This window comes from Salmo salar, chromosome ssa09, assembly GCF_905237065.1.
Source record: "Salmo salar chromosome ssa09, Ssal_v3.1, whole genome shotgun sequence".
Taxonomy (NCBI): domain Eukaryota; kingdom Metazoa; phylum Chordata; class Actinopteri; order Salmoniformes; family Salmonidae; genus Salmo; species Salmo salar.
The window spans coordinates 74,580,808-74,605,140 of record NC_059450.1 but is presented as its reverse complement, the minus strand read 5'-3'; the positions used below and the strand labels follow the sequence as shown (position 1 = coordinate 74,605,140).

General features: G+C 41.8%; 1 protein-coding gene across 2 annotated transcripts in view; it reads right to left on the bottom strand.

The window, feature by feature from the left end:
* LOC106611884 (uncharacterized) overlaps positions 1 to 23,860 on the bottom strand; it is a 30,651-nt gene extending 6,791 nt beyond the window's left edge. For both annotated transcript variants that reach the window (XM_014212519.2, XM_014212520.2), the window contains exons 1-7: positions 23,620 to 23,860; positions 22,975 to 23,313; positions 22,359 to 22,613; positions 22,023 to 22,160; positions 17,151 to 17,489; positions 16,535 to 16,789; positions 16,198 to 16,335 (exon numbers count right to left, since the gene is read on the bottom strand). In XM_014212519.2, the coding sequence (XP_014067994.2) occupies positions 16,198 to 16,335; positions 16,535 to 16,789; positions 17,151 to 17,489; positions 22,023 to 22,160; positions 22,359 to 22,613; positions 22,975 to 23,313; positions 23,620 to 23,668 (1,513 nt within the window). In that variant the 5' untranslated portion in view covers positions 23,669 to 23,860. The remainder of the gene's footprint in view (positions 1 to 16,197; positions 16,336 to 16,534; positions 16,790 to 17,150; positions 17,490 to 22,022; positions 22,161 to 22,358; positions 22,614 to 22,974; positions 23,314 to 23,619) is intronic.
* Positions 23,861 to 24,333: the final 473 nt, after the last annotated feature.

Below are 24,333 nucleotides of genomic sequence, written 5' to 3'. Positions count from 1 at the left end.
TGAGGAAAGGAGGGAAAAAATGACACATTTGTTGATAGTGATTACTGTTATTCTTCATCTGAAACTCTAAGAAAATTTCATTTTGTGACATTATGAATTGCCAAGCAGCATATCACCCTGCATCTCTTTGCTGGCTTGCCTCGAAAGCTAAGCAGGGTTGGTGCCTGGATGAGACACCAGATGCTGCTGGAAATGGTGTTAGAGTGTCAGTAGGATACACCTTGTCCTCTAGTCTAATTTTTTATATTCATATCCCAGTGCACCAGGGCAGTGATTGGGGACATTGCCCTGTGTAGGGAGCTGTCTTTCGGATGGGACACTAAACGAGTGTCCTGACTCTTTGTGTTCACTAAAGATCCCATGGCCCTTACCGAAAGAGTAGGGGTGCTAATCCCAGTGTCCTGGCTAAATTCCCAATCTGGCCACCTAATCATCCCCCCTACTCTCCCCTGCAACTATTCCCCAGGTCGTTGCTGTAAATGAGAATGTGTTCTCAGTCAACTTACATGGAAAAATAAGGGGTAAAAAAATATCTAATTTGACAAGTAAATAATTTAAGATTGCTTGTGAAGTGTTAAAGCTATCAAACATGATATGCTCTGCGATAGGCCTATTACATTGAATTGTGTCTGTATCTTTTCTCCTCATAATAACACAGGATTGAACTCTGCTGTAATTATTCAGTTACCCTTTATAACACTGCCTTATTGTTAGAACGTGCATGTCACGACTTCTGCCAAAGTTGATGCCTCGCCTTGTTTGGGCGGTGCTCGGCAGTCGATGTCACCGGTCTTCTAGCCATCACTGATCCATTTTTCATTTTCCATTGGTTTTGTCTTGTTTTCCTACACACCTGGTTCCAATCCCATTCATTACATGTTGTGTATTTAACCCTCTGTTTCCTCTCATGTTCTTGTCCGAGATTGTTTGTTTTGTTATTTTTGTCGTGTATTATGTATTGGTGAGCGGCGGGTATTTTTACCCATGTTATTTTTATGTACGTTAGTTTTGGAGTAGGTTTATTTGTTTATTAAACAACTACCGTGAATACAAGTTGGTTTCTCCTGCGTCTGACTTCCCTGCCACCTACACCCATGACGATGACAGTGCATGACCTCCATAGACAACCAACTGTAGCCTCTTACCATTAGAGTCCAGTTAACATCACCAGGAGTCCAAACACCAAAAGCATGTTGTCTTCACAATGGCCAACCACTGATATGTGTTGGAAACTGTAGATTCACTATACAAATCCCAAATTCAGATTCCAAACCTGCCACACCGTGTGACTAGGATGTTTGAGCAAAACACGCGATAGATTGTGTCACTTCAGGGATGAAAAACGAAGTGTTTGAACACAGTCTTGATCTCACTTCTTTATTTCAAAGATAAATGCATGAACATTTTATATACAATAAGGCATTAAATAAGATACAAAGAAGTAAGATACAGCACACACAAGTGAACAAGAGATCTTGATAATACATTTGCATGAGGGCTGAAAGAGGAAATGTGATACAGAAGAAATTGTCACACTACATTTAGTCTGTGAGAACTTTGGATTTCTGCACCACAGACCGAGCCCTGTGGTAGGTCCATGTCAATCTACACTGTAAGTTATTTAGTAAAGACTATGCCCTTTATAAAGCTGTGTCTGTTAGTGTTTCTCTGACACTAACTCGGTCTCAAGTGCTAGTTTAACTTGTGCAAGGAAGGTTGAGAAACAATGTTACACCACACAGTGTCACGGTCGTCGTATGAATGAGACCAAAGCGCACCGTGTGTATCGTTCCACATTTTTATTTAACTGTGAAACTATGCAAGACATACAATAAACTAATAAACAAAAACAACAAACCGTGACGAAGAGGTGCAACATACACTAACTCAAAATAATCTCCCACAAACCCAGGTGGGAAAAACAACTACTTAAATATGATCCCCAATTAGAGACAACGATGACCTCTAATTGGAGATCATCCCCCCCAAAAAACATAGAAAAACAGAAACTAGAACATAACAACATAGAAAATGTAAACTAGACAAAACCCCGTCACGCCCTTTCCTACTCTACCATAGAAAATAAAAGCTTCTATGGTCAGGACGTGACACACAGGTCATGTGTTCAATGTGAGCCTCCTAATGGTGGCCTCGTGTGGGGAAGTGTTTTTCCATTGAAAATTAAGGTGAGAGTGACCTTTAGTTTGGACCTTTAGTTTGTGAACTGAATTAACAATGAGGGCCACAGAAAATGTTGTGGCAGGTCAGATATGTTCCCCTGGATGCTATTGTTAAAGATGGGATGATGCCTCTATATGCTAGCCTGGTTCCATTCTTTATATGCTCTGTAGCCACCTCTATCATTGTACTGCTATCATTGTGGTGCCATCGACCTTTCAGTTACTGGCCCAATGCTCTGACCTCAAGGCTACCTGGTGTCAGAGAAGACTACTTTGTTTTAATGCATACATATGACGTAATGTATAATAACTGATTCCAATCATGTAGATGATGTCATGAATTGTAGACGACGCCAATAGAAAATACTGTACCATGTTTGATTTGGACTGTTTTGCAGTATCTAAAAACTATATTTAGTCCACAATGTGTTTTTTTTAAATCAGTATTTTGTTTTGCAAATTATCGTATCATTGTGGATTGACACTTTAATACATTTGTCTAACTCTAACTTGACATTAAATATTTGGAATGGCAATGGACAAACACAGGGTGGAGTTTGCTACACAGCACAAAGATACTGGACCATCTGTATGCCACTACAGGGAAATACCATAATGACTATCGTAAATACTGTGTCATATAAAGAGAATGTATACCGCCAGAAACACAATAGTACTGTCAGCTGCATTTGTGATCTGAACATGTATTTATTTGGGTGAAAAAGCAATTATTATTATAAAAAGCAATGAAAAATGAATTGCTTGTTTGTTTTCAACCTATTTTCAATAAAGTAGCCTATTCTGGTTATAACATTTTTTACAAAAACAAATATTTTGTGAATTTAGACAATATAAAATTACAATTAGCTATAGTGTTTCCCTTTCAGAAATCTTAATATTTTAGCAATATAAAAGAGAGTATGCCTGTTGTAGTACACACTTTAACAACTATATAGAAAAGTGGTATTTATATCTTCAACTGCCAATATTAGAGAGAGAGAGAGAGAGAGAGAGAGAGAGAGAGAGAGAGAGAGAGAGAGAGAGAGAGAGAGAGAGAGAGAATGTACTGTACTGTTTTGGCCCCTATATCCAATTAAACAAATATATCTAAGAGGTATTCAGGAGAATCATTCCTTTGTGTGTTAGTAATCATAAGGGTCCTATAGTTGATTAGGAAGGATGCTCTGGCTTTAATGGAATCATAGATTATCACTAGATGGTTTTTCATTTTGAGTATCTATGTAATTACACCAGTGGGGTCTTTTCTTAACATGAGTTCAGATCCCATGGCATCAGTCATCATCTGGAGAGAGACACTTCCTCCCAGAGCTTCATAACATTGAGATCCATACTCTCTACCAAGATCACAATGGGTTTCGATGCCTGAGGATAGAGTGACAATGTTGTCACATTTCTGACACAACTGGTATAATTCTTTATAATCTAATTATCTGATTCTGTGGCTAATAATGAGTGAACATGCTAATAATATAAACATATAACATTATAATGCTCTAAATGTATTATAGAGAGAAATAAAGTAGAAACAAGAAATGGACATTAACATGATCTTCCCTGGTATGGCATAAGTGTGAATCGCTTTTCTCATAAATATGTCTTCCATACACCAATAATACATCTGCTCTGATTGGGGGACACTAAACATTAAACAATGACTTAGCCTAGCTTTTTTTTAATGCAACAAAAGGATAACTACATAGGAACCCAAACAAAGAATAAAATGACCATGAGACACTCCTGCTAACATCACAAACAGACCAAACACAGCCTCATGTCTCTTCACAACGCAGTGCGCAACTTAGCAAATTAACCTACTGTACTTAAACAAAATCCTACATTTTTTATCAGTCCTCTATTTTCTACCAGTGTAATTTGGACCTAACTGTATTCATAGGTTCTGACTCAGAGTTTCACATCTTAATTTAAACAGTCAGGCTGGCTACATGTCTCCTGTGTGATGATATCAGAGAAGAAGTAAAAAGTGTTAAGTGAGGCTACTTTTGTGTTGGCACCTGAGAAAATAACACCTCATTCGTTGTGTCAGGGCAGTGGTCAGCTCTCACACACCGCTGTCCAACACTGACATGAAGACAATACCTTCTTCTTCACAATTAGTAGGCTCTTTCACTCCATTTTAGATTGTGATCATTTGAAAAAGAAATGAACAAGTAAGAGAGAGATAGAAAGACAGGAATTTGAGAGGAGATGTGAGAGAAATAGGAAGAGAAAAAGAGAGGAACAGCAGTGTTTCCCTAAACGTGGTTTGTGACTCTCTGGTGTTTTTGACCAGCTGAAACGGATTCCTTTTGGGTTACAGCTGTTGGCTAGACACAATAACATGACTTTATAATGGACTGGGTTCATATAGCACTTTGTGGGGGCTCAAACCTTGTTGAATTGAGTTTCTTATTGGATGAAAAATAAGATGTGCTTTAGAAAACTGTTTGAACCATTCTGCCATTGAGGATAGAGTGAAAAGTATAAAGTTCTCAACTGAACCTCTTTCATAATTTCACTTATGGACTTTGTCACCGATATGATTTTACAAGTAAAATCATAAACTAACTTGTTTTGGAAGGAATGATTGTTTATCACTGATTTTAGTCATAAGATGGAGATACAATTCTAATATCTGTAAGATACTGTATAAAGGATTTAGCTTACAATAAGACCCACTACCCAAGTCCCACTACCATCATTAGAAGACCATACACAGCATGCATGTTGATTAATCTGTCACAACAAGGGCCTATGTCTTAGTATTTCCAGCAACCATTGACTCACAATGGGGGTCCCCACTTTGTATTACAAAAATAATGGACTCAGAATATTAGTCAAACTGTCACTAAAGCTGCTTTGTATTGTTTAGCTGTGTTCTGCTTTTATTTCATTGCCCATCTGTAATGTGTCCATTTAGAACATTTAGAAAGATACAATAGAGACAGGGTGTACTGAAAGATGTTAAATATAACATATTAAACCAGGGTTGTCTACACATCTCAAGATCACTTTAGACATCATTCTAGAAAGTAGGAGACCTCAGAACTGGTGACATGAGATGTGGTCTATGATGTTGAGATGTGGTCTGTGATGTTGTGATGTTTGACTGACTACATACACCTCAACATTGGTTCTTTATGAAGGGAAGTGCTACAGTCTGTGTGATAACATTTCTTTCACTGGCCCATAGAAAAGTCAGAAAACCTTGCACATATTCACTTAGTTTACTGTGCTTTAAACAAACAGTGGTAGATCATGAGAAATTAGGTCCTGAATGTTAAAAAGAGTAGTAGATAATGAGAAATAAGGTCAAACATGTTTCAATGGTAGTAGTGAATGAGAAAGGATGTCCAAAATGTTTCAAAAGTAGTAGATAATGAGAAAAGAGGTTCAAAATGTTTTCTAAAAGCAGCTTGCTTTTATTTCTATGCATTCAAAATCACACAAATACATCTAATTAAAACATGATGAAGTTACAGAAAGAATTAATGTGCTACAGTTCCCCATTTAAAAAGCCTTCCCAATATACAGTGTTATAACATTTCTTCAGTGGGCCGATAGAAAGGTCAGAAAACGCTGCACATATTTGTTTGTTGTGCTTTAAACAAAAAGTAGTAGCTAATGAGAAATGAGGTCCAGAATGAGGTCATGTACACCTCTCTTTATCTTCCTCTCTCTAAAATTTTTGTTTTCATTGGATTTAAAAAAAAATAGAATAGGCTACTTTATTGAAAATATGTTGAAAACAAACAAGCAATTGCTTTTTCACCTAAATTAATACATGTTCAGATCACAAATGTAGCTGACAGTACTATTGTGTTTCTGGCAGTATACATTCTCTTTATATGACGCAGTATTTACGATAGTCATTATGGTATTGCCCTGTAGTGGCATACAGAAGGTCCAGTCTGTTTATGGTGTGTAGTAAAAACCTCTCTGTGTTTGTCCTTTGTCATTCCAAATATCTCATTTAGAGTTAAAGTTAGTTAGAGTTAGATTCAGTTATTGAAGTGTCATTCCACAGTTAACCAATCAACAACAAAAAACGATCCTAGTCAAACACATTTTCTATTGGCGTCATATATAATTCATGACATCATCTAGACATTATTGGAATCAGTAATTATGCATTACATCATATGTTGCATAAACAAAAAAAACATATGCATATGTATGCATTAAACAAAGTAGCCTTCTCTGGCACCAGGTAGCCTTGAGGTCAGAGCGTTGGCCCAGTAACTGAAAGGTCGCTGGCCCCACAATGATAGCAGTACAATGACAGAAGAGGTGGCTACAGAGCATATAAAGAATGGAACCAGGCTAGCATATAGAGGCATCATCTCTTCTTAAACAATAGCATCCAGGGGAACATATCTGACCTGCCACAACATTTTCTGTGGCCTTAGTTGTTAATTCATTTCACAAACTAAAGGTCTATTAAAACACAACTTGATTTTTAATGGAATAAATGTATTTCCACATCAGGGCTGCAGGTAGCCTAGTGGTTAGAGCATTGGGTCAGTAACCGAAAGGTTGCTAGATTGATTCCCCGAATCGTTCTGCCCCTGAACAAGGCAGTTAACCCACTGTTCCTAGGCCGTCATTGTAAATAAGAATTTGTTCTTAACTGACTTGCCTAGTTATATAAAATTAGAATGCTCACAGTCAACACAGTGGTGTAATGTTTTGAGGTATCTGTACTTTACTATTTATATTTTTGACAACAAGAAAATAATATACTTTTTACTCCATACTTTTCCCCAAATGTACTCATTACATTTTGAATGCTTACCTGGACAGGAAAATGGTCCAATTCACACATTTAACAAGATAACATCGCTGGTCATCCATACTGCCTCTGATCTGGCAGACTCACTAAACACACATGCTTCATTTGTAAATTATATCTGAGTGTTGGAGTGTGACCCTGGCAATCTTAAAAAATGAAAGAAAAGAAAATGGTGCTGTCTGGTTTGCTTAATATACGGAAGAGAAATGATTTATACTTTTGATACTTCAGTATATTTTTGCAATTACATTTACTTTCACGTAAGTATATTTAAGTATATTTAAAGCCAAATGATTTGACTTTTACTCAAGTAGTATTTTACTGGATGACTTTCACTTTTATTTGAGTCATTTTCTATTAAGGTTTTTACATTTACTCAAGTGTGACAATTTGGTACTTTTTCCACCACGGAGTGAACAAGTGACAAGTGTGGTGTAACAGTGTTTCTCAACCTTGCTTGCACCAGGGATGGTTGTTCCTCCTTGGAGGAGTGCATTAAGTTAAACTAGTACTTGAGAACTGACTGAGTTGGTGTCAGAGAAACACTGTAACATATATTCAGTGGGGAGAACAAGTATTTGATACACTGGCGATTTTGCAGGTTTTCCTACTTACAAAGCATGTAGAGATCTGTAATTTTTATCATAGGTACACTTCAACTGTGAGAGACGGAATCTAAAACTAAAATCCAGAAAATCACATTGTATGATTTTTAAGTAAATAATTTGCATTTTATTGCATGACATAAGTATTTGATACATCAGAAAAGCAGAAATTTATATTTGGTACAGAAACCTTGGTTTGCAATTACAGAGATCATACATTTCCTGTAGTTCTTGACCAGGTTTGCACACACTGCAGCAGGGATTTTGGCCCACTCCTCCATACAGACCTTCTCCAGATCCTTCAGGTTTCAGGGCTGTCGCTGGGCAATACGGACATTCAGCTCCCTCCAAGGATTTTCAATTGGGTTCAGGTCTGGAGACTGGCTAGGCCACTCCAGGACCTTGAGATGCTTCTTACGGAGCCACTCCTTAGTTGCCCTGGCTGTGTGTTGTCGTGGACGAATCAGAATTAGTTGGGTAACATAGATAATTAAGATGTTTTATTAGTATAATATGCTTATTTGAGGTACTTGTCATTAGAAAGTGTCCATTGGACTCTGGTGTCTTTTCAGTTGCACGTCTACCTTAGCTGGGGCTCAGACACTTGGGGCCTAGAGAGGGGAGAGGCCAGATTTGTCTTCATATGTGAATGTGTCTTTACTTATTCTTAAACCATGTGAAGGGATGGCGTGATTAATGGGGAACCAATGACTTGTCTCCACAATGTCTGTGAGCAAGTCACTCCCTCCTTTTCTTTATTGTGGGGAGGATTATGGCAGTAAATGAATCCTTGTATGTCCTCTCTTAGATCTCGCACTTATCCTGTGATAATATATGGCCTAGAGGCTCACTCTCAGTGAGCCTGTCCAGGAGTGGGAACAAGAGGTGTTTTACTGAGGATGGGCCACTATGAGATAGCACTGACAAAGGAGATTTATGATGTATTTTGATAAGAACGCCTAAAAAGCATTCCAGAGGACATGAACTAATGGTTCTGTTCTATGAAGTACCAGGGAGGGACGGTTCTAGGGGGACCAGATACTGGTCTATGTAATGAACCCTGTTGACATAGCAGTTACTGTCTGCTGTGTTTTATTGATATCTGTCATACAAAACTTAACCTTTGTGAACTGTTACTAAGTATCTGTGGTTTGTCAATGTACATTGAAGGGGGTGTATCGTTGCTATAAAAGATCCCTGTAGCCATTGTGTAATCACCTTCCTGGTTCATTCGAGAGAGTGCATTATTGAAGGTCAAGAACTTTTGCAAAAGTATCTTAAGTATTAAAGATGTAGTTTAACTCGGACTGGTGTGTTTGTAACTCCTCATTTGGTAATGCGGAAATTAGCCACCACAGTGTTTCGGGTCATTGTCATGCTGGAAGATCCAGCCACGACCCATCTTCAATGCTCTTACCGAGGGAAGGAGGTTGTTGGCCAAGATCTCGCGATACATGGCCCCATCCATTCTCCCCTCAATACGGTGCAGTCATCCTGTCCCCTTTGCAGAAAAGCATCCCCAAAGAATGATGTTTCCACCTGAATGCTTCACGGTTGGGATGGTGCTCATCCTTCTTCTTCCTCCAAACACGGCGAGTGGAGTTTAGACCAAAAAGCTCTATTTTTGTCTCATCAGACCACATGACCTTCTCCCATTCCTCCTCTGGATCATCCAGATGGTCATTGGCAAACTTCAGACGGGCCTGGACATGCGCTGGCTTGAGCAGGGGGACCTTGCGTGCGCTGCAGGATTTTAATCCATGACGGCGTAGTGTGTTACTAATGGTTTTCTTTGAGACTGTGGTCCCAGCTCTCTTCAGGTCATTGACCAGGTCCTGCTGTGTAGTTCTGGGCTGATCCCTCACCTTCCTCATGATCATTGATGCCCCACGAGGTGAGATCTTGCATGGAGCCCCAGACCAAGGGTGATTGACTGTCATCTTGAACTTCTTCCATTTTCTAATAATTGCGCCAACAGTTGTTGCCTTCTCACCAAGCTGCTTGCCTATTGTCCTGTAGCCCATCCCAGCCTTGTGCAGGTCTACAATTTTATCCCTGATGTCCTTACACAGCTCTCTGGTCTTGGCCATTGTGGAGAGGTTGGAGTCTGTTTACGGCGTCTGTTTACGGCGTTGGCACACTCCAGGGCTTTGCTTGAGAGGCAGGAGACAAGGGCAGACACGCTCTCACGTCCCGAAGGAGCCGGGTGGACGGTCGCCAGGTAGAGTTCCAGCTGGAGTAGGACCCCTGGCATCCGGCAGCCGTCCCATCATACTCCCTCGGGAGCGCGAGCCGAATCCCGCTGGGCCCAGGTGAAGGATGGGTGGACAGTGGGACCTGCTGTAGTGGGGCTGGTGGAGGCGCTGGAAGACATCCTCTCTCCAAACGATCCATCGTCTGCAGCACGCAATCCATGGCGGTGCCCAGACGTTGCAACATGGTCGCGGGCTGCTGGATGCACTCCTCTATCGCCACAGGGAGGGCGTCTGCTCCTGCTGACTCCATTCTTAGGTGAGAAATTCTGTAAGCAATCCTGTGTGTAGCTGGTGTAGAGTAGTCAGGCGCAGGACAGCAGATATGAGTAATTAACGTACTTTACTCAAAAATTACAAATACAATGCAAAATAACGAGCCCACAAATAACGGACCATCTTACAATAAACAATGACTCACAAACAAACATGGGAGAACAGAGGGTTAAATAATGAACAAGTAATTGGGGAATTGAAACCAGGTGTGTAAGACAAAGACAAAACAAAACAAATTTCTCAAACATATGACTATTTTACACCATTTTAAAGACAAGACTCTCGTTAATCTAACCACACTGTCCGATTTCAAAAAGGCTTTACAACGAAAGCAAAACATTAGATTATGTGCTGCATTTAGCTGTCTTCTGGGTTTTTGTGACATTATATGCTAGCTTGAAAAATGGGTGTCTGATTATTTCTGGCTGGGTACTCTGCTGACATAATCTAATGTTTTGCTTTCGTTGTAAAGCCTTTTTGAAATCGGACAGTGTGGTTAGATTAACGAGAGTCTTGTCTTTAAATAGCTGTAAAATAGTCATATGTTTGAGAAATTGAAGTAATAGCATTTCTAAGGTATTTGAAAATCGCGCCACAGGATTCAACTGGCTGTTACGTAGGTGGGACGATTTGGTGCCACCTGCCCTAGAGAGGTTAAGACCCTGTCTACCGACGCCCCAGTGCTAGCTCATCCAGACCCCTCTTTGCCATTCATAGTGGAGGTGGACACGTCCGAGGCAGGGGTTGGAGCTGTGCTGTCGCAGCGTTCGGGCGCGCCCCCCAAAGCTTCGCCCCTGTGCATTCTTTTCTAAGAAGCTGAGTCCGGCGGAGCGTAACTATGATGTGGGGGACAGGGAGTTGCTAGCCGTGGTCAGGGCCCTGAAGGTGTGGAGACATTGGCTAGAGGGGGCTCAACACCCTTTTCTCATCTGGACTGATCACCGTAATCTGGAGTACATCGCCAAGCCAGGTGTGCTATGTTTTTTACGAGATTTCGGGTCACTATCTCGTACATCCCAGGTTCCCGGAACATCAAGGCCGACGCACTGTCTCTTCTCCATGATGCCGAGGAGCGGTCCATCGACCCCACTCCCATACTTCCATTATCCTGTCTGGTGGCACCGGTGGTCTGGGAGGTGGATGCGGACATCGTGCAGGCATTGCAGTCAGAACCCACTCCTCCTCAGTGTCACGCAGGGCGGAAGTACGTCCCTCTCGGTGTCCGCAATCGTCTGATCCGGTGGTCGCACACGCTACCCTCCTCGGGTCATCCTGGGGTTGAGCGGACAGTGCGGGGTCTTAGAGGGAAGTACTGGTGGCCCACTTTGGTGAAGGACGTGAGGCTCTTTGTCTCTTCCTGTTCGGTGTGCGCCCAGTGTAAGGTGCCTAGACACCTGCCTAGAGGGAAATTACAGCCCCTCCCCATTCCACAGCGACCATGGTCCCACCTTTTGGTGGATTTCCTCACGGATCTCCCGCCGTCTCAGGGGAACACCACGATCCTGATCGTTGTGGATCGGTTCTCTAAGTCCTGTCGTCTACTCCCTTTGCCCGGTCTTCCTACGGCCCTACAGACCGTGGAGGCCCTGTTTACTCATGTCTTCCGGCACTATGGGGTGCCTGAGGCCATCATCTCTGATCGAGGTCCCCAGTTCACGTCCCGGGTGTAGAGGGCGTTTATGGAGCGACTGGGGGTTTCAGCCAGTTTGACCTCGGGTTTTCACCCCGAGAGTAATGGGCAGGTGGAGAGAATTAACCAGGATGTGGGCAGGTTTCTGCGGTCCTATTGCAGGACCGGCCGGGAGAGTGGGCGAGGTTTGTGCCGTGGGCCGAGATGGCGCAGAACTCTCTTCGCCACTCTTCTACTAACCTGTCACCCTTTCAGGTGGTGTTGGGTTACCAGCCGGTCCTGGTGCCCTGGCATCAGAGCCAGACTGAGGCTCCTGCAGTGGAGGACTGGGTACAGCGCTCTAAGGAGACCTGGAGTGCCGTCCAGGAATCCCTTAAACGGGCTGTGGGACGGCACAAGGAGAGCGCTGACCGCCGCCGCAGTGAGGCCCCCCGTACACAGTCCGGTCCATCTTGGACTCCAGGCGTCAGGTAGGGGGCCTACAGTACCTCGTGGACTGGGAGGGGTACGGTCCGGAGGAGAGGTGCTGGGTACCGGTGGAGGACATCTTGGATCCTTCAATGTTGCGGGAGTTCCACAGCCTCCATCCAGATCGCCCTGCGCCTCGCCCTCCGGGTCGTCCTCGAGGCCGGCGTCGGAGCGCAGCGGAAGCCACGCGTCAGGGGGGGGTACTGTCACAACGTCCACAGAAGGTGGCGCCTCTCCCCGTTCGGGCTGCACTCGGCGGTCTTCGTCGCCGGCCAACTAGCTGCCACCGATCTCCTTTTCTGTTTCTTTTGGTAATGTCTGTTTAGGGTAGCACCTGTTTTGTGTTTAGTAATTAGTGGGGTATTTAGTCTGTCTGTTTTTTGTTTGGGGTTGTGCGGGATTGTTTCGTGTCAGTTGTTGTATGCTGGGGATTTATTTTTCCTCAGGCCGTTATGCATTTTGGGCATTAGGGTTGCTGGGCTGCGTCCCGACTCGTTCAAGGGCTGTTTAGTCTTCGTGGGTATTTATTTTACCCTGCCTTGTTTGTTCGGCTTTTGGATTGTTTCATTAAACGTGTTTCCTGCGCCTGACTTCACCCCTCCTGCATGATCTATTTTATGACATTTGTGTAGGTTATAATAGTCACAGTTGGAACAAAATCACCTATACACTTCCTGATGAATTCAATCCCCATGTTCATGTATACGTCAATGTTATTCTCAGAAACTATCCGGAACATATCCCAGTCCACGTAATAAAAAAAAGCATTGATTCCGATTGGTCAGACCAGCTTGAGTAGACTTTAGCAAGGGTACTTCCTGTTAGATTTTCTGCCTATCGGAAGGGAGGAGCAAAATGGAGTCGTGATCTCGGAAGCAGGGGATGGTTTGCAAGCCTCCTGAGTCGGACTAGAAGTCCACTCCGAATACCTCTTCTCTGCCGGCGGCATCTTGGAGCAGCCTATGTTCAATTTCCTTGGGGGTACAAATAAAGGATCCGATTTGGGAAATTCCTGATCATAATGCTGGTGATTTACCGCATCTCAAATATCCAAAATTCTTCCCGGCTGTATGAAATTACACAAAAAAAATTCTGGGCTACGAAATATCACATCTGACTTGATAATATATGTGATATCAACAGAGAGGTATATTTTCTGGGTGATTTCAATATTGACTGGTTTTCGTCAAGTTGCCCACTCAAGAAACAGCTTCAAACTGTAACTAGTGCCTGCAACCTGTTTCAGGGAAGTTACAAACAGCACAGGAATTAAATCATCAACATGTATCACATCTTTACTAATTCAACTGCTTTAAAGCAGTATCCAAGTCCATTGGCTGTAGTGATCACAATATAGTAGCCGCATATGGGAAAACCAAAGTTCCAAATGCTGGGCCTATTATAGCGTATGAGAGGTCATTCGATACGTTTTGTAATGATTCTTATGTTGATTATGTAAAAAATATTTGCTGTTCTGTGGTGCAATGAGGAGCAACCAGACGCTGCAGTTGACACATTTATGAAATTGCTTATTCCAGTTATGAATAAGCATGTCCCCATTAAGAAAATGACTGTAAAAAATGTTAAATCCCCATGGACTGGCGAGAAATTGAAAAATTGTATGGTTGAGACGGATGTGGCGAAAGGAATGGCAAATAAGTCTGGCAGCACAACCGATTGGCAAACGTACTGCAAATTGAGAAATCATGTGACTAAACTGAATAAAAAGAAGAGGAATTTATACCATGAAACAAAGATATATGACATAAACATTGATAGTAATAACCTTTGGAACACCTTAAATGAAGTTTTGGGCAAAAAAGGCGAACTCAGATCCGTCATTCATTGAATCAGATGGCTCATTCATCACAAAACCCACTGATATTACCAACTACTTTAATGATTTCTTCATTGGCAAGACTAGCATACTGCTTGAAGTAACACTGGATTGCCTGGTCCTTAAATGTCAATGGAGAGAACATTAATAATATGCATGTCAATCTCTCATGGCTCAAAGTGGAGGAGAGATAGACTTCATCACTACCTGTTTTTGTGAGAAGTGTTGACAAGCTCTTTAAAATAACAGAACACAGCTTGGACACCCATGCATACCCCACAAGACATGTCACCAGAGGTCTCTTCACAATCCCCAAGTCCAGAACAGACTATGGTAGGCGCACAGTACAACGTACAGCCATGACTACATGGAACTCTATTCCACATCATCAGGTAACTGATGCAAGCAGTAGAATCAGATAAAATAAATGAAAATACACCTTATGGAACAGCGGGTACTGTGAGAGACACACACACAGGTACAGACAAACACATACGCACACAAACGCTAGCACATGCACTCTACACACACGTACATTGAAATATTGTTGTATGGTCGTATTCTACATTTTGTATTGCAGATATGTAGTGGTGTAATAATGTTATATGATGTGCTGTTTATCTGTTGTTCCTTAATGTGTTTGGACTCCATGAAAACTAGCTGCTGCCTTGGCAACAGCTAATGGGGATCCCTAATATATACAAATACATATAGTTAACATATAGAAACCCTGGTTGCAATAAAACATTTAAAGGAATCACATATCTGAGTTGAGATGTGACAAATGCTATGATGCTGCTACTTCAAGAGGGTCATTCAGTGAAATTAGTCCCTTTTAGGTAGTGTAACCTGAAAATGAATCACTAATCTCTCAAGTGGCTAGATGTTCTTTACCATTCGGCCATCAGATTTGCCACTAATGCTCCTTATAGGACACATCACTGCACTGTATACTCCTCTGTAAACTGGTCACCTCTGTAAACTGGTCACCTCTCAAGACCCACTGGTTGATGCTTATTTATAAAACCCTCTTAGGCCTCACTCCCCCTTATCTGTGATATCTACTGCAGCCCACATCCTCCCCATACAACACCCGTTCAGCCAGTCACATTCTGTTAAAGGTCCCTAATGCACACACATCCCTGGGTCGCTCCTATTTTCAGTTCGCTGCAGCTAGCGACTGGAACAATCTGCAACAAACACTCAAACTGAACAGTTATATCTCAATCTCTTCATTCAAAGACTTAATCATGGACACTCTTACTGACAGTTGTTGCTGCTTTGTGTGATGTATTATTGTCTCCACCTTTTTGCCCTTTGTGCTGTTGTCTGTGCCCAATAATGTTTGTACCATGTTTTGTGCTGCTACCATGTTGTGTTGCTACCATGTTGTTGTTATACATTTACATTTTACATTTTATTAAATAGTTATGTTGTGTTGCTACCATGCTGTGTTGTCATGTGTTGCTGCCTTGCTATATTGTTGTCTTAGGTCTCTCTTCATGTAGTGTTGTGTTGTCTCTCTTGTTGTGATGTGTGTTTTGTCCTATATTTATGTTGTATTTCTCTTCTTTTTTTTTACCCCAGGCCCCTGTTCCCGCAGGAGGCCTTTTGCCTTTTGGTAGGCTGTCATTGGAAATTATAATTTTTTCTTAACGGACTTGCCTAGTTAAACAAAAGGTAAATATATTTTTTTTTTAAACAATCACATATTATAAAGAGAAATCTTCAGAAATGACTTTGGCAAAGCAACAAAATAAGGCTTTACAATAATGGTGAACACCTGGAGACATTTTGGGATGAAGTGGGTTAAAATCTTCCTAGAAGTCACAGAGGGTGACAGAGGGACGTGTCAAAATGCTGCATTTTGGCACGTTAGCAACTGTTTTTTCATATAGAAAATTAGAGATAATGAATTCTCCATGTGGTCTATATTGAAGAAAAGATCAAATAGGGACTAATTTTGTGGAACGACCCTAGAGGTCATGATGATGATGATGACGATGACGAGGACGTCAATCATAATCATCATCATCTTTATCAATATAATTTGGTATTATTTTGCATGATGTGTCTGTTAAATTAAACATAATGACACAGAGATTACAGCATTGAAAATGTCATGCCCCGGGCACTTACCAGTGGAGGTTTTACTGATGGGGGACTCAGTCACAGTCGCCACTGTTGTAGACTCAATGCACAGGGTATTACCAATGGTATTCACCCACTCTGATACCTTTGTCCCGTTGGATAAGGTGCAGTTAACATATATCAGCCCTGTAGGCAATCCAAACAACATTAATCACATGTGTATCTGAATTACATGTAAATACTGGCAAATGGATAGTGCTGTTTAGAAACAGGTCAATTCTTATTGATAAGAATTGATCATAACAATCATCATTATTATTATCATAAATCAATGATATTGTTGATAATATATTTTTTTAACAAAGTAAATTAAACAGTAGATTACCTGGACAGTGTGAGATTCTACTGCTGACAGTATCACTGCTGATGTGGTTTCTGACGGTACAGGTGAGATCTCCTGACAGGCCTTTCTTCAGAGTGATGGTGTTTGTCTCATCATCAGCAGAGGCCTCAGTGTCTCTCAGTGTCTGTCCATCCAGATTCCAGCTGTACTGGGGACCATCACCCTCAGAGGAACAGGACACCCTCATCTCTCCATGGGACAGACACTCAGAGGACAGCTGAGGACTGGACACTGGAGCTGTGGGGGAAGAAGGATATGTAACTGTAGTAAGAGGGCATACCACATTAGAACACAACACCAGCCATTCTTCTTGAAATCCACAGAAACTACTGTAGTCAACAGGAGCAGCAGATTCATGACACACAATGACTGCATTTCAAATAACCAACAGATGATTTAATGTTGATGGATGTGGTTATGACTCTATGTACCAACTACAGTAGACTATGAAAATAAAAATGACTCCATGGTTACACATAAAATGCATTTCTCATTATTTTGATTATTAAGCAGTCACATGTGTAGTTTAGCCAGAGCAATATTTAGAGCTTGTCAAAGTTACCACTTGTAATAATTATTTGGATAGTTAGTTAATTACCTTCGATGAACAGTTTTAGTCCTCTGATCCCTGATGATTTCCCTTCTGAATTAAATGTTTCTAGCCGGTATTCACCAGAATCTGTACTTCTTGTGTTATTTAACCTAAATGTCCCATTGTTTATAAAGAAGTGTACTCTGTCTTTAATGCGGGTGTCTCTTATTACCCATATGTCCTTCTTCATTCTGAGTATCTCTGTTTCAGCACCAGTTGAGCCTTTATAAAATGAGAGTTCATCATATATTGTAGCATCAGTCACCAGCTGGAGATAGACAGTTCCTCCCAGAGCTCCATAACACTGACATCCATTCTGTCTAGCATCACAGGAAGTCTCCAAGCCTGAAGATTAAGAAGAAAAGACACTGTGACTATCACTGTTCTAACCCATGTCAAGTCATGTATCATTTTACAGATGAGGATACAAGTAACTAACAGTATAACCAAACCAACAGCATCAACGTGATAGGGATCATTAAGTCAGTGATCATTATCATGGGACAATGAGTAAAGAGACAACTGTCTTCTACAGTGTTCTGAATATTGTCTATCATCATCTGTCATTTCTGCTACGTGATATACAAGACTCTGATATTATGTTCTCCATAAAAGAAGAGGAAAACCAACACATATAAAGATGTTTCTTACAATGAGACACTCCTGCTGAGATCACCAACAGTCCTAAAACAGCCTCCATGTCTCTTTACAACGCAGGGTCTCAGTTTATCAAATTAACTTTGGTACTTCAGCAAAGTCCTCTATTTTCGATTCAGAGCTGAATTTCCATAACCTGGCAATGTTTTACGGCACAAACAAAACTAATGTAAGGAAAGTATGAGAGATAGCTGCTCCTGCCACTCAGAAGACCTCACCCAGTTTGTGACAAGCAAAAGAAGAAGTGTAATTTTGAACCTATTCATAGATTCTGACTCAGAGGAAAGAGGAAGAGCCTCATCAAAGTCTCACTTTGTAACGGTCGTCATATAAAGGGGACCAAGGCGCAGCGTGTTGAGTGCTCATCTTGAAGTTTAATGAAGAAAAAAAATCGACCACTTTACAAAATAAACAAAATGACAGCCGACAGTTCTGTCACGTACTCAAATGAAACAGAAAACAACTACCCATGAAAACAAAGGGCAAAACAGGCTGCCTAAGTATGGCTTCCAATCAGAGACAACGATAGACAGCTGCCTCTGATTGGAAACCATACCCGGCCAAAACATAGAAAAACAAAACACAGAATGCCCACCCATCTATCACACCCTGACCTAACTACACAGAGAAAACACAGCTCTCCTAGGTCAGAGCGTGACACTACCCCCCCCCAAAGGTGCGGACTCCCGGCCGCAAACCTGAACCTATAGGGGAGGGTCCGGGTGGGCACCTATAATTGGCTCAGGGCGTAGCATCCCCCACCGCCCGCCCGCTGATCCCCCGCTTCTGTGTGTCCGGAGGAACCAGACCGTGGATCATCGCCGGAGGCTTTGGAACGCCAACCGCCGCTGAAGACTCCGGGCTGAAGGCCGCCGCTGAAGACTCCGGGCTGCGGACCGCCGTTGAAGGCTCCGGACTGGAGAGACAGGCACCGGCCATACTGGGCTATGGAGGCGCACTGGAGGGAGAGCGCGAGGAACAGGCACAGGACGTACTGGGCTATGGAGGCACACTGGAGGGCAGGAATGCTGAGCAGGCATACTCCTTGCTGGCTGAGTGCCAACCTTAGCACAACAACAGTGAGGAGCTTGCACCGAGCACACCGGGCTGTGAGTGCGCATGGGCGACACAGTGCACATCACCGCATAACACGGTGCTTGTTCAGTCACTCGCTCCCCACGGTAAGCACGGGGAGTTGGCTCAGGTCTTAAACCCGCCTTAGCCAATCAACCCGTGTGCCCCCCCAAAAAAAATATGCGCGCTGCCTCTCGGGCTCCTGTTGCTTTCTTGCCGTTCCTCCCAGTATCGCCGTTCCACCCTCGCTGCCTCTATTTCCTCCTGCAGGCAGCGATACTCCCCCGGCCTTGTTCAAGGTCCTGACCCGTCCAGTCCTCTGATCCACAATGCTTGGTCCAATCTTGGTGGGTAGTTCTGTAACGGTCGTCATATAAAGGGGACCAAGGCGCAGCGTGTTGAGTGCTCATCTTGAAGTTTAATGAAAAAAATCGAACACTTTACAAAATAAACAAAATGACAGCCGACAGTTCTGTCAGGTACTCAAACGAAACAGAAAACAACTACCCACGAAGACAAAGGGCAAAACACGCTGCCTAAGTATGGCTTCCAATCAGAGACAACGATAGACAGCTGCCTCTGATTGGAAACCATACCCGGCCAAAACATAGAAAAACAAAACTAACTAAACAGAGAAAACACAGCTCTCCTAGGTCAGAGCGTGACACACTTCTTCATTATATAAACAGCCAGTGGTGACCCATAATTCAGAGCAGGTGGGACAGAGCCCCACCAGTTTTGAGCCCACCTGTTTAGCTAGCTCAAGAAAGCAAAAAAAATATATATTTCTTGAGTAAGGCAGCTCCAAAGAGCTAGGCTAAAACACCTGCATTTTGGAGCTGCCTTACTCAAGAAAGCAAAAACATTTTTGCATGCGGCTTTATTAAGTCAATGATTCTTTATTTTTTTACATTGTTTGCAAACTGATATGTAACACGTATTAATGCCAAAATAACATGCAAAACAGGCATCATTTAGCTCAGAGATTTCTGTGGTGGTGGGGCAGAAGAGGGAAATACAGAGTGCAGGGGTTGGTTAAGTTCTCTGGTTGCGCCGTGATTGGCTCAGTGTTCTGTCACTCATTGGGACACTAGATCACCGCAAAATGGAAAATTCAAGCCCCTTGAGTGCTGCCATAGAATTACATTAGAAGTGCCCTTCCAAGAAGGCTCAAGGTCATTGAAATTATAAAGAGAAATTGTAGATAAAATGTATCAGTTTTTGTGAGAAGTGTTGACAAGCTCTTTAAAATAACAGAACACAGCTTGGACACCCATGCATACCCCACAAGACATGTCACCAGAGGTCTCTTCACAATCCCCAAGTCCAGAACAGACTATGGTAGGCGCACAGTACAACGTACAGCCATGACTACATGGAACTCTATTCCACATCATCAGGTAACTGATGCAAGCAGTAGAATCAGATAAAAGAAATGAAAATACACCTTATGGAACAGCGGGTACTGTGAGAGACACACACACAGGTACAGACAAACACATACGCACACAAACGCTAGCACATGCACTCTACACACACGTACATTGAAATATTGTTGTATGGTCGTATTCTACATTTTGTATTGCAGATATGTAGTGGTGTAATAATGTTATATGATGTGCTGTTTATCTGTTGTTCCTTAATGTGTTTGGACTCCATGAAAACTAGCTGCTGCCTTGGCAACAGCTAATGGGGATCCCTAATATATACAAATACATATAGTTAACATATAGAAACCCTGGTTGCAATAAAACATTTAAAGGAATCACATATCTGAGTTGAGATGTGACAAATGCTATGATGCTGCTACTTCAAGAGGGTCATTCAGTGAAATTAGTCCCTTTTAGGTAGTGTAACCTGAAAATGAATCACTAATCTCTCAAGTGGCTAGATGTTCTTTACCATTCGGCCATCAGATTTGCCACTAATGCTCCTTATAGGACACATCACTGCACTGTATACTCCTCTGTAAACTGGTCACCTCTGTAAACTGGTCACCTCTCAAGACCCACTGGTTGATGCTTATTTATAAAACCCTCTTAGGCCTCACTCCCCCTTATCTGTGATATCTACTGCAGCCCACATCCTCCCCATACAACACCCGTTCAGCCAGTCACATTCTGTTAAAGGTCCCTAATGCACACACATCCCTGGGTCGCTCCTATTTTCAGTTCGCTGCAGCTAGCGACTGGAACAATCTGCAACAAACACTCAAACTGAACAGTTATATCTCAATCTCTTCATTCAAAGACTTAATCATGGACACTCTTACTGACAGTTGTTGCTGCTTTGTGTGATGTATTATTGTCTCCACCTTTTTGCCCTTTGTGCTGTTGTCTGTGCCCAATAATGTTTGTACCATGTTTTGTGCTGCTACCATGTTGTGTTGCTACCATGTTGTTGTTATACATTTACATTTTACATTTTATTAAATAGTTATGTTGTGTTGCTACCATGCTGTGTTGTCATGTGTTGCTGCCTTGCTATATTGTTGTCTTAGGTCTCTCTTCATGTAGTGTTGTGTTGTCTCTCTTGTTGTGATGTGTGTTTTGTCCTATATTTATGTTGTATTTCTCTTCTTTTTTTTTACCCCAGGCCCCTGTTCCCGCAGGAGGCCTTTTGCCTTTTGGTAGGCTGTCATTGGAAATTATAATTTTTTCTTAACGGACTTGCCTAGTTAAACAAAAGGTAAATATATATTTTTTTTAAACAATCACATATTATAAAGAGAAATCTTCAGAAATGACTTTGGCAAAGCAACAAAATAAGGCTTTACAATAATGGTGAACACCTGGAGACATTTTGGGATGAAGTGGGTTAAAATCTTCCTAGAAGTCACAGAGGGTGACAGAGGGACGTGTCAAAATGCTGCATTTTGGCACGTTAGCAACTGTTTTTTCATATAGAAAATTAGAGATAATGAATTCTCCATGTGGTCTATATTGAAGAAAAGATCAAATAGGGACTAATTTTGTGGAACGACCCTAGAGGTCATGATGATGATGATGACGATGACGAGGACGTCAATCATAATCATCATCATCTTTATCAATATAATTTGGTATTATTTTGCATGATGTGTCTGTTAAATTAAACATAATGACACAGAGATTACAGCATTGAAAATGTCATGCCCCGGGCACTTACCAGTGGAGGTTTTACTGATGGGGGACTCAGTCACAGTCGCCACTGTTGTAGACTCAATGCACAGGGTATTACCAATGGTATTCACCCACTCTGATACCTTTGTCCCGTTGGATAAGGTGCAGTTAACATATATCAGCCCTGTAGGCAATCCAAACAACATTAATCACATGTGTATCTGAATTACATGTAAATACTGGCAAATGGATAGTGCTGTTTAGAAACAGGTCAATTCTTATTGATAAGAATTGATCATAACAATCATCATTATTATTATCATAAATCAATGATATTGTTGATAATATATTTTTTAACAAAGTAAATTAAACAGTAGATTACCTGGACAGTGTGAGATTCTACTGCTGACAGTATCACTGCTGATGTGGTTTCTGACGGTACAGGTGAGATCTCCTGACAGGCCTTTCTTCAGAGTGATGGTGTTTGTCTCATCATCAGCAGAGGCCTCAGTGTCTCTCAGTGTCTGTCCATCCAGATTCCAGCTGTACTGGGGACCATCACCCTCAGAGGAACAGGACACCCTCATCTCTCCATGGGACAGACACTCAGAGGACAGCTGAGGACTGGACACTGGAGCTGTGGGGGAAGAAGGATATGTAACTGTAGTAAGAGGGCATACCACATTAGAACACAACACCAGCCATTCTTCTTGAAATCCACAGAAACTACTGTAGTCAACAGGAGCAGCAGATTCATGACACACAATGACTGCATTTCAAATAACCAACAGATGATTTAATGTTGATGGATGTGGTTATGACTCTATGTACCAACTACAGTAGACTATGAAAATAAAAATGACTCCATGGTTACACATAAAATGCATTTCTCATTATTTTGATTATTAAGCAGTCACATGTGTAGTTTAGCCAGAGCAATATTTAGAGCTTGTCAAAGTTACCACTTGTAATAATTATTTGGATAGTTAGTTAATTACCTTCGATGAACAGTTTTAGTCCTCTGATCCCTGATGATTTCCCTTCTGAATTAAATGTTTCTAGCCGGTATTCACCAGAATCTGTACTTCTTGTGTTATTTAACCTAAATGTCCCATTGTTTATAAAGAAGTGTACTCTGTCTTTAATGCGGGTGTCTCTTATTACCCATATGTCCTTCTTCATTCTGAGTATCTCTGTTTCAGCACCAGTTGAGCCTTTATAAAATGAGAGTTCATCATATATTGTAGCATCAGTCACCAGCTGGAGATAGACAGTTCCTCCCAGAGCTCCATAACACTGACATCCATTCTGTCTAGCATCACAGGAAGTCTCCAAGCCTGAAGATTAAGAAGAAAAGACACTGTGACTATCACTGTTCTAACCCATGTCAAGTCATGTATCATTTTACAGATGAGGATACAAGTAACTAACAGTATAACCAAACCAACAGCATCAACGTGATAGGGATCATTAAGTCAGTGATCATTATCATGGGACAATGAGTAAAGAGACAACTGTCTTCTACAGTGTTCTGAATATTGTCTATCATCATCTGTCATTTCTGCTACGTGATATACAAGACTCTGATATTATGTTCTCCATAAAAGAAGAGGAAAACCAACACATATAAAGATGTTTCTTACAATGAGACACTCCTGCTGAGATCACCAACAGTCCTAAAACAGCCTCCATGTCTCTTTACAACGCAGGGTCTCAGTTTATCAAATTAACTTTGGTACTTCAGCAAAGTCCTCTATTTTCGATTCAGAGCTGAATTTCCATAACCTGGCAATGTTTTACGGCACAAACAAAACTAATGTAAGGAAAGTATGAGAGATAGCTGCTCCTGCCACTCAGAAGACCTCACCCAGTTTGTGACAAGCAAAAGAAGAAGTGTAATTTTGAACCTATTCATAGATTCTGACTCAGAGGAAAGAGGAAGAGCCTCATCAAAGTCTCACTTTGTAACGGTCGTCATATAAAGGGGACCAAGGCGCAGCGTGTTGAGTGCTCATCTTGAAGTTTAATGAAGAAAAAAAATCGACCACTTTACAAAATAAACAAAATGACAGCCGACAGTTCTGTCACGTACTCAAATGAAACAGAAAACAACTACCCATGAAAACAAAGGGCAAAACAGGCTGCCTAAGTATGGCTTCCAATCAGAGACAACGATAGACAGCTGCCTCTGATTGGAAACCATACCCGGCCAAAACATAGAAAAACAAAACACAGAATGCCCACCCACCTATCACACCCTGACCTAACTACACAGAGAAAACACAGCTCTCCTAGGTCAGAGCGTGACACTACCCCCCCCCCCAAAGGTGCGGACTCCCGGCCGCAAACCTGAACCT